The 11,963-nt window shown below is 33.5% G+C and overlaps 1 protein-coding gene across 1 annotated transcript in view; it reads left to right on the forward strand.

The window, feature by feature from the left end:
- LOC117122248 (neuronal cell adhesion molecule-like) overlaps positions 1-11,526 on the forward strand; it is a gene marked incomplete in the record, with an annotated part of 47,131 nt that extends 35,605 nt beyond the window's left edge. Inside the window, 4 exon segments of the mRNA XM_033267784.1 lie at positions 8-120; positions 1,275-1,403; positions 2,282-2,372; positions 6,410-11,526. Coding sequence (XP_033123675.1) covers positions 8-120; positions 1,275-1,403; positions 2,282-2,372; positions 6,410-6,614 — 538 coding nt within the window.
- Between the last annotated feature and the right edge of the window lie 437 nt (positions 11,527-11,963).

Consider the following 11,963-nt stretch of genomic DNA (forward strand, 5'->3'; position numbering starts at 1 on the left):
CTTTAAGGGTAAACCTAAGAGACTTAGAAGAAGGTACAGAATATGAAGTGATTATAGATGCAATTAATAACGATGGCACGACATCAAGTGATCCAATTATAATTAGAACCAGTGGTACAGGTAAGTCACAAAAAAAAAATCATTTAATAATAGTAACACATTTTAGTCCGTGCTTCCGCAGCACTTGTCCGATAAATTATCGGAAAGAGGCCATTTGTTATTTTTCTCTGCGGAAACGCGGCCCAAAGTACGAGAATCAGATTATCGGAAAAAGCTCCAAATCTGAAAATAAATAACTCTTGACCAATGTCATATCACGGCCATGCAAAGAATTCTGCTGAGTAGCTAGTTTCTAAGGCAACAGACCTAGTAGTTAGTAGGCCTGCCTAGAATCAAACACTTCATAATAAAAAGTGAGAACATTTTTCATGTTTATTAGATATTTTTAAAAATCCTGAAAAGGCCATAAGTCAATCTTGCTTGCATCTGGCATTGAATTGGGCAGTACACCAGATGAAATTTTCCTGCTATTTTCCAAAAAGAACATGCACATGGACAGTATGGTACACAGAAGCAGTGGCTTAATTAAATCTTTCATCCAAAATCTAACCATCTAGCGAGAAGAGAATACTTTTGGAATTAAACCAGATCAGACAGGAGACCAAAGATCTGCGTAGACACACTTTGGCTACCGCCAGCTTAGCCGACTGAGCTTTGATTTTCTGTAATGTAATAAGCAATGACAGAACTGTTCACCAAATAGAAGGAACCAGTGCCTCTTATCTTGCAACCTAGCTCCCCAAAGAATGCTGTGTTCTTTAAGATGCATTTGAGTTATGAACCTGGGACTAAACTTGAATGTCTCATCTGAAAGTCTGTGCACTATGACCTGATTTTAATGGTTCATTGCACACATAGTGGTTTCCACCAGTTGAACATTGGAGCTTGTTTACCCACTGTGATATGCTTCTCTCATCTTTAAAGTTTGTTCTGAACATTACTTTAATTCAAGTAAGAACACTCTGCTCTCTTTGGATAAATGTTGCAGTGTTTATCAAGAGTAGGATATTACATCATCAGGACACTATTCAATTTGGCTGATTTCTCATAAATTAAATAATGCTAAAAAAAAATCAACAAAATTTACCATTTCAACACTTCAATAATTTGGAAGAACCTCTCAATTGAGCATTTTGCATGAAACCTCAAGCTATTTTATAAGCACTGTAGTGAATAATTATTGGTAATGTTTTTTTCTTTTTCTGTTGATACAGGTACAACTAAGAGTGACAAAGCCTCGATACAGCCGTGGGTAATTGCCATGATTTGTATTATCCTGCTACTAGTCCTAATTCTTCTGCTGCTGTGCTTCATTAGGAGTCAGAAAGGAGGAAAATACAATGGTAGGTTGAAATCTAATTTAATCTACTCTGGTCATTTATTTAGCACCTTTCTTTACAGATATGAAGTGCTGTAAGTTTTTTCCTGATAATTGGGTCCACCTGCTTAAGTGTTGCTGCCATCTTGGTGCAGGAGCAGGCAACTCCACCAGGTATCCATTTATACTCCTGGGTAGCGAGAATCAACGTAGATAAAGTGCCTTGCTCAAGGACACAAGCGAAATGCACAGTTAGAAAAATCAAGGTTGCAATATATAAATAACTTTTATAAGTTAAAATCAGGGTTGCAACTTCATATTTTGCTGTATACATGAACTGATTTGGTTATGATGCGTGGAGGTTTTTTGGTGTATGCACGATGATCCCTTATTGCAATATGACACCCCACAGTTAATTAAAAGACCAGCCTGAGCTTCCCCAGGGGCAAGCTTTCTTTAAATAGTATGTGTAAATGCAAACAGTACAAAAATTGTCAAACCCACAACCAGACTAATGCCAGTTCCAGGGGACTTCAAACCTGGGCTGGCTTGAACCAGCTCTGTTCCACAAGTTTATGGTTTTTAGCTGGGCCTAGGTGATGCGGGAGATTTTGGTATACACAACATGCTGTAAAGCCCTTTTCAAACTTGTGATGTCATCATGACCATATTTAGGCATGTCACATGATTTTTTCAAATAAATTCTTATAGTCTGGACCAGGCTTGCGGTAGGTAAATTTAATTGGAAGAATTTTCAATATTTAAATTAAGTTGTTATATCTGCAGTTTATTTTTACAAATATTTGTACCCAAAATGCTTTGCTCTTTATTTTCTAATTGCTTGCAAACTTAATTTTTATTTTGCCGTTATTATTTTGGCCCTATTTTGTTGAATATTTTCAGTATCTGATAAAGAAGATGCGTTAAGACAGTTGGATTTGGAGGCAGCTCCATTGAAAGACCAAAATGGATTCAATGAATATTCACCGACAGAGTAAGTTCAAAGAAACTCGCACACAAATGAATACCAAATGAATTTTTTTAAGTGTTACAAGTATTATTTTTATCCCTTATTATTTCAATCCCACTATATATCAGTTATCATGCAGTGTTATTGTACAAATGTTTTATTTTGATTATTTGATACAGTTGCTGTTTTTGTTGTGATCTGCATACTTGCAGGGGCAGTAGACACTTTACTATCATATTCATAAAGCGTAAGAATATTTTGGTGTATAAAAGTAATTCCAGTTGGATGAATGATGGGATATCCATCATTGCATCATTAGCTAATGATAGAAATAACAGTCTTACTTTAGTCATGACGTTAGAGTCATGCAGCTGGCTCTGTTTAGTAAGCCTACGAAATATGATGGCATGTCTAGGCCTAGATCCAAAAAAGAACCAAACTAATGTGTAATTAGGCCTACCACCACTGACTTGTGAGTTAAACAAGCCACGAAAAACTATATCGGGCACTAGTATACACGCTAGTTCTGAGAGCCTATTTTTTATTGTTGCATGTAAATTTTGTTACTTGTTAATTTTATGTGATTAATTACTTTTTATTTATACTTCCAATTACCAATAAGATTCAAGCTACAAAATTCTTGTGTTATAATTTGAATTCCTCTTATTTCAAAAAGATCGGAATGTTCTTTGTAAATAAGGTATGAATTTAGACTATAAATTTTGCTTACGTCTTATTTTAGAATTTCCCTTTTGGTTCTGTTATTTCAATTTTATTGCTCTTCATTTGCACTTTCTTAATATGCTTAAACTTCTTATAAAATAAAGTTTTATGTTATTTCTTTTTAAATATTTTGCTTTAAACAAGAAATTAGGGGGAAAATAATAAATACACTAAAGCCATAAAAAGTCAAAATATTTATGGAAATGAATGATGAAAAGATGATGAAGAGATAATGAAGCAAATCTGATCCAGATTAAACAAGGACCAGTTATGCGAAATTATAAATGTGCAAAGATTTGCCAATGACATCCTTAAAGCTTAAAGATGTATTGTCCCATGCTAAATACCGAAAAAATCATAAAAATTTTTTTTTGAAATTAACTTGCCTATTTTGAAGTAACATGAAAGTTATCAACTGTAGTGTATTAAAAAAAATGTTTACCTATCAGTTTACAGCGAAAAATGATAGAAACACTTCCAGTCACTGGAAGTGTTTTATTATTTTTATTATAATTTTTTGGTTTAAAAATCAGGGTACACATTTTTTAAATTCAATAAATTTTATGCAAAAGTTAATAATTTGTATGCTATTGCAATATGAGCAAGTTTATTTCAAAATTATTTTTTATGATTTTTTGACATTAGCAAGGGACAATACATCTTTAACTTAAATTCTAATAAGATCCTTACAGAAACAAAACAAGTGTAACATTGAAGAGGAATATTATTTTGAAAATGTAAGTGATTTCTAATGAGAGAGGTTTACCTCAATTTACATTAGGTCCAGAAATATTTGCCAGCGAGCTGAGAAAGTACACATGGCTTGATAGATATGTAAAGGCTGGCTATGTTCCACGAATACCTTCTATTATTGAAGCTTTTATTTGCATGACATGGTAGAACGTAATGACATCACTAATCTCCTTTTTGCGTGAATTCTAAGACACAATTTGACAAATTATATGTTGTGCAGAGAACTTAGGATGGTCAGGCATGAGTGAATCCGTTCTAGTGTAGAATCGCCATACAAATCAAAAACTCCCTAAAATATTCTAGGATTTGGACACCTATTGTGACCTTTCACCCTATATACTTACCCTGCTACCTTGAACCCTGAGACTACGATTCTTCATGCTTTTTACGCTGTTATTTGTCAGAATAGTTGAAGCGCCTCTTTACGGCTGCTAGGTTGTCATGGACCACGCCCATACGCAATTCGGCACAATGACGCTGCAAGTTATGGGTTATTCTCCTACCTTTACCTTTATGCTGTATATTTTCACATGCCTTGTTTTTAGTACTATTATTACTAGCTCTTCCTTATGTATTTAGTACACAGCCCATGCCTTCAAGGTGTGCTACCTACTAAACATCACCTGCAGTAACCTAACCTACTCATCACTTTGAAGTTTAGAATAAAATCGTTTGAAGGCCAAAGACCTTCTCGATATATTCAGCATTGTTTTCTGTCAAATTCATTTACTGTTCATTTTCAAATGTTGTCTTGTTCACACAATCCATACCGTTATGGTGTGCCCTCAGAGAACACCACTTCTGTAAAACATAACTTTCGAGTTTCAAATATAATGTTTTTGAAGGCCGATGTGTGAAAATCTCCTCACCTACACCATATTAATCCTTATGATTTTATAAACCATTTTATCTATAGTATGCACACTTTAAATTCCTATTTCGTTTTCTTTTCTCAGAACCAATCACATCACTTACCGTAAAATGAACCTTAGCTACTATAATTTTGGTCACAGAGAAATAACCAAGCTACCGTGTCTGTAACTGTTTAAGTGACACCATCTTGTTGAATATATTTTGCTTAAGGATTAACAAATGAAATTGGCATTTGATACCTGATTTCCAAAAGTGGATCCTGTAGACTCCCATTTTTTGATGATTATTTTTTTTTGTTCTGGCAGTTACCACCTGTCTTTTGGTTGGTTGATTTGTGTTCCCTCCTGTCATTTGATTGGTTGATTTTTGTTCCCTCCTTTCTTGATTGGTTGATTTTTGTTCCCGAATCCCTCCTTTCATTTGATTGGTTGATTTCTGTTTCTTCCTGACTTTTCATTGGTTATTTCCTGTTCCTTTGTCTTTTGATATGGTGATTCTGTTTTCTGCAAAAGTTTGTCAAATTTCTTTGCAGGACCAACATGTTCATATGATCATTTTTGTAAGATTTATTCATCCATCTATATTTGTTAAAAGTGAAAACATCCAAAACCTTGCCAACTTATTATGCAGCAATTGGAATGTGTATGTATACACACACATTGATTTGGAGAATTTATGTACTGTACTGTACACTAAACATGATGTAAATTGATGGCACTTTTGTTTTTGTTGAGGGACTTGACGTTTCGATTGAGTTTCTTCAATCATTATCAGGAGAATAATATCTATTGAAACGCAATCGAAATGTTGAGACCCTCGCAACAAAAAACAACAGTTTTTTCAGAGCTATCTATGTGGTACAAGCATTTATTATTATTGTTACTTCGCCATGCAAACCTTCAAACAATAATATTAGGTTTATGATAATATTTTATTTTAATGTCTTAGTATTTTAATAGTACTCAACGTAAGTCTCAGAGAGCTTCACATTATTACTCCAAGCATTAAAACCGTGCCTATGGGACACATACTTATCTTCCTAGGAAAATATTCTATACAGTATTGTGTACATTCTTGCATGAAATAAATCAGAACATTTGCACTTTCACTGGGGAGAATGTACTTTACAGGGTACACTGAAAATGATATAAATAGAAGCACTTTACTTGGGAGAATGTACTGTATATCTGACAATCATGTATTATAAATGGCACTTTCATATGGGAAAATGTATTGTAGCCCCCAACAGTGATAAATTGATGACACTTTCACTTAGTAGAATATACTGTATATCTGACAATTAAATGACACTTTAATTTTGAGGAATGTACTGTAGACCCAAAAGTGATATAAATATATTGAAATTTCAAATGAGAGAATGTACTGTAGACCCAATATTGACAAAGACAGTGGCACTTACACTTGGGAGAATGTACTGTACACCCATCATTGACAAACAGGTGGCACTTCCACCTGGCCATGACATGAGCAGTCAGAAACCACACTAACTGAGAAAATGTACTGTACACCTGACAATGATGCCTTCACCTGGGTTAATGTAATGTATACGTGAAAAAATTCACATGGGAACATGTTTTATGTACTCTACACAGTAATGGCTGATGGTTAAAATACTAACATGTTTATTGTGGCATGTTTTGCTGTATATTATATGTAAAGCCAAATTTTGAAAATGCTCTTTTTTCTTTCAGTGATTCGTGCGAAGAGAAAGATCCTCTCAAAAATTTAGAGAGTGCGGGAAATGATGAAAGTGATAGCGACAGCCTAGCAGACTACGCAGATGGCAATGCAGATCAATTCAATGAGGATGGGTCTTTCATCAACGAATACGGAGACAATCGTCGACGGAATCCAGACAAGGAATCTTCCAACGCAGCCTACAACACATTTGTGTAGTTTTAGTGTAAAAATATGAAGTGAAAATTAAGAAACGAAAAATATTGCACATAAGAGTTGTAATGCGGTGACATTCCTGTCTTTCATGGATGAAGAGAGAAAGAAAACCAGATTGAACGGGTTCGATCTCACTTTTCTGTGTTTCTTTTTGAAAAAACATTTAGTGTTTTTGTCAAATATTGTTTTCATTTCCAAAGATAATAGTTATTGACTGTATTTGTGAATTTTAAGATTGTACATTCTTGTAGTTATGCTTAGATGTGAAATCATTATTAGTACCCCAGTACTATTGCTACAATATTATTTGGTTGAAGAATTGCAAGCAGTGACGTTCCTCCGTGAATTTTTACAGAAACTGGATACGAATAGGAAGAAGCAGGGCTTGTTCATGCTCCACAGTCACAGATCCTTCAAGATCTATAATGCAGTGCTTAAAAACTGTGACATTTTATTGCATTTTGTTTATAAATGTTATTGAAAGCCCTGGGAATGTTGTGATATCTTATGTAAGGATGTATGGGGTTAACAAGAGACGTATTGGATTTCACCAAGGATGAAAATGAAGAAAGAAACTTTCTAATCACCGGAGACTAGAAAATGAGCGAGTGCCTAGAATCTTGTAATTTTGATGGAGATGAAGACAATTTCAAGGGATTGAGAGAATGGCCGCAGGTGGACAAAGCAGACGATTTTTCTTTGCTGAAATAAATTAAATTTGTTTTGAATCCGCAATTGTTTCTTTAATTTAGATTAGTTAGTAAGTTTTTCATATGTGTATTAAATTAAATAAAACAACACCTACTCAAAAAAGATGTATAAATAAGCAATGTAGTGTATAGTAGTTTCAATGTTATACCACACATATCGAAAAATATATGCTAAGAATTGGCTGACAAGTAATTTAAGATGTTTTATAATGTTGTAGAAATCAGGAGTTGTATCCTAAACAGACATAATGACTTGACATTTGACTAATGTAAACATTTTTGAACAAAGTGAATTTTAGAGATTGATGTCGTGAATTCAATTGGATGTAAATTTTTATATTGTTGATACTGATCTTGTGGAAATGACTGATAAGAAAGGAGTTTTAAAGCTGTAAATTCATAATTTCAACTATTATTTTTATGAGATTTTAACCTATTAGTCAATTTACAATTACATATTTTTTTCATTTTAATTAGACCAAAATATCTTTCTTGTTTACTGCCTTGATCAAATTAATACATAGGCTTGTCTTGCACCAGCTCTCTGCTGGTTGGTGACTGGTTCTGTAGCACCCACTGGGTCCTTATTTTTATTGACCCTTACAGGCTTAAGATTATTTTAGTTATTGTTAAATAAATCTCACATAGTACATCAGTTACTGAAGTCTCGCTTTCAATTTTGGATAGTAACTGTTATTACCAACTTCTTTATCGATGAACAACTTCTGTTGCACAGGTGACAATCTTCTGTTGCAATGCTTAACAGCTTGTTTTGGTCCTACAGTGCCCTCATAGGCCAACAGAAAAAAAAAATATTTGTTATATTTGTTGTAACCTTGATAATTTATTATAAAAATATATTTATATTATCTCTGAAATATGATTAAATTATATTTTACTTGATTGAAAACAATAATTTTATGAAAATATTTATTGTTAAAAAAAACTGTTCAAAAAGTGAACCCCTGGTTAATCTGAATAAGTATACAGTATGTTCAATGGAACAAAACGTGTTATCTTCAATTAATATAAACACCTGTCGATCCAATTAAAACACCTGGTAATTTCCCCCTTGAAAGTGTGTGTATCAAACTTAGATTCTTTTTAGTTATTTAATGTGAACATTGAATGTTTAACAAAAAACATATGTGTCATGTAACTGAACATAATTTTACCATCAGGTTAATACATTTTCTAAAACATTTACGTTAATTACTTAAATATGTTGTTTAACGAGATTTTGATATATCAGCAATTCTTGATTTTATATTCTGTGGACCAATGAGTAACATGTCATAAATATTTGATGTGTACATACATTGCATGATCTGTTTAATTAATTGCATAATTGCATTACAAGGAAAATGTTTAATATTAGCTTGTCAGCAAGTGGAATCCAAATTAGTAAGTGCTTATAGAACATGCATGAATGGTCCAAGAATTGTTTTTGTTTAGCTGCAGAAAACGTTACTTGTGAATGGTTAATGTACTTGTCCTGTTCTTCTTGCTCATTGGTCCACAGAGTTAAGACAATAAGTCCTTTATGATTTTATACATTTGTTTGTCTGTGTTTATAAGCTTGATTTATATTCTTCAGTTACATCTTGATATTCTGTTACCAGAACAAACTTTCTTCAAAATTCGGAAGTATGTAAGGTATTAGCACCGTGAAGAATACTGTACTTTTGATTCTATTAAGAAAGTTTCCATGGTGAATTTAAAAAATTCCATTTATATGTTTTTAAATCTGTTTGCCATTTTTTACATGTCTGTTGTGCTTAAAAGTATTAATTTTGAAATTATAATTCCTTTGTGTGTATGTATGTTTTTTATCACTTGGTGTGTTGTGCTTACGTTAGCTGGAAACATGTATAAATATGGTTCGTAGAATTATCAAATAGATTGTTGGTAATACTGTATTCTCATTTGAATGAGCTGACATTGGAACTGAACATGGAGCTATATATTTTTGAATGACATCAACATGGATATGACAATAATTTTTCCGAAGTTTTCTGCAGCTAATACTTAATTTAAAAATAATTGTTAATTTGGATCAAATTGCATGATAAACCGCTTATATGGATGTCAAGTACTGATAAGCTATCATAATTAATATTAACTTCAAAATTTCTAAATCTGTGTTGGTGTTATTGAAAATTATTTTTCCATATCCTCTTGTTATGTGTGATTGTATGCCATATTCCAAGTAAATATTGGTGTGGTAATTACAAAACAGAAATGTAAAAATCTTAATACAACAATTTTTTTCAATTTATTTCATTGTATTCTAGATGATAGAATTATTTTTGAGAAGTCAGGATTGTACCAAGAGTTTTGAACTGTAGAATGTCCAATGATTCACACCCATCCACACCCACACATATTGTTTAATATTTTAAATATGTAAATTTCCATAAATATATGTTTAACTTAGGTGACAAACCATATATGTATTTCTTAGTGTTGGTAAAATATAATAAATCTGAAATGATATTTGAATATTTTTGTCTCTTTATTGTACAAGGGCAATACGTATCACTGCCCATACTGAAAGACAACCAAATGATGTAAATAATAACATTAAGTTAAAATTATCTTTTGGCTGGCATAGCAGATAGCTGGTATACCATGTGACTGACATCCAAGATGGCTGTTTGCTAGAATTATGGCTGACCAGTTGGCTGGTTTACCAGGTGGCTGGTTTACCAGGTGGCTGGAATAACACGTGGCTGGAATACCAAGTGGCTGGAATGCCAGGTAGCTTTACTCACAAAATATCTGGCCTACAATTGGCTAGGGTACAGTTGCAAATGGCTGACATACCAGATGACTGGACATACTAGGTTCTGGCATGCCAATGACTAACCTAGCAGACATCAACAAATATTTTACATGGTTTAGTTCCAACCACAGGCGGCAGCACTGGGTGGGCTTTGGCCTACTCAACAATTTTAATGGGTGGACCATCCCTCCTGTAGGCCCCACCAATAATTTGCCAAAATAGGTTGAATATAGATTTTGACAAAACAAGAGGCTGATATAATCATCAGTTGGCTGTTGTTTATTGTTGTTGGAAGGTATTATAGGAGATTACATTGTCACCAATTTAGTCTCCCTGAACAAAAAAAAACAAAAAAAACAAAAATTTGAAGGCCTTTGCCCCAGGACCCCAACCAAAGGTCCTTGATGACCCCAGCTTTGGTTTCTCAATTCCTTGCAAAGTGCTTACAGGACCGACAACGATCAAACTGTGCTGCTGCCTATGGTTCCAACTAATTTGTTGATAATATTCATAAGTTTCCGAGCGCTGTCACCACCAAGTGGTTCATCTTGATTCCCCAAGGTCCGTTTGCCTGTGGTCAACATGAAATTCAAAATATATTTTTCAAGGTGGCACGTAAATTAGTGAATGACTCTCATTTGGCACATGTGTGTTGTCTAACAAACTACTTAGAAGGTGATAATAATCATTGATAAATGTGTGGTATTGGATGTCATGTGGTATATTTACATATAACAGTAATCAAATTATGTAAGAATGGTAACGAGTCATCAATAAAACTACTGTACACATCTTTGTACAGAGTTGTTTTAAATCATTGATAATTGTCACGATTAGATCTATGTGAATATAACATTTATATACTGTGCCAGGTGACTATCTCAACAATAACAATGTGTTTAAATGGTGTGCACCTCAATTGTCATGTCATACGGTTGTGTCATTACTATGGCAACAACCACCTATTCAAGTCTGATTGGTTGATATGTGAATTTTTCAAAATATTAATTTTAATTAAACCATATTATGTAATTATTAATAGTGCTTTAAAGTTTATTCTTATAAATGGTCAAGAGTGATAAAGAGTGAGATCCTAGTATATATCTTGGAGATAAAGATGAAGCAAGAATGCTGATCCCCAGTGTAGGATGCCAAAGATAAATTATTTTAGGCTGTTAGCATACTTAGCATCTTCTTTAATTGCCATTCCTTATTTTGGTTCATGCATCAGATTCACATTTTTATCCCAGTTGATGTACATTATGATGTAGCGTTCATTATTACCTGTGTAGATCAAGTTAAAATATTTAATTTCCCAGTTTTAAATGCAAACAGGAAATACAAAATTTGTTTTTTAACGTTGTTTAAAGCTAGATGCTGCTTGATCTTATGAAATTAAAACTGGTAGATTATAAATATACACAAGTTTTTTGTTGTTTATTTTGTCGTAGATTGAGAATGAAATGAGGCTTTTGTACTTTTTTCCAGTGAGCTGGTGACATCACCGATTTTAGATTAGTATGGCAGTGGAGTACTGTTGAAAACTTGTCAGAGAACTCATAGGAACAGAGATGAGTCTTCCAATCTGCTAGCATATTTGCTGTCAGATTTGTTGAGTATACAGTACTCACAAGTTGACATCTTCAGAGGCAGAATACAGCATATTTCCAAACAGGAATGGGGGGGGGGGGGAGTACAGTACAACTTGTATTGTATGTTTTCCTTATTTCAGTACAGAACATAGCATGCGTATTTCAGTTTGGAATTGTAGTGCAAAAGAAATCTGCCTGCACTCACTCCTCTATTCAAAATGCAATCATCCTGACTTGTAATTAGAATGTACAGTATGCATGGCTA

Source organism: Anneissia japonica, unplaced genomic scaffold, assembly GCF_011630105.1.
Source record: "Anneissia japonica isolate Jap-2015-1 unplaced genomic scaffold, ASM1163010v1 scaffold1208_len1460985_cov181, whole genome shotgun sequence".
Lineage (NCBI taxonomy): Eukaryota > Metazoa > Echinodermata > Crinoidea > Comatulida > Comatulidae > Anneissia > Anneissia japonica.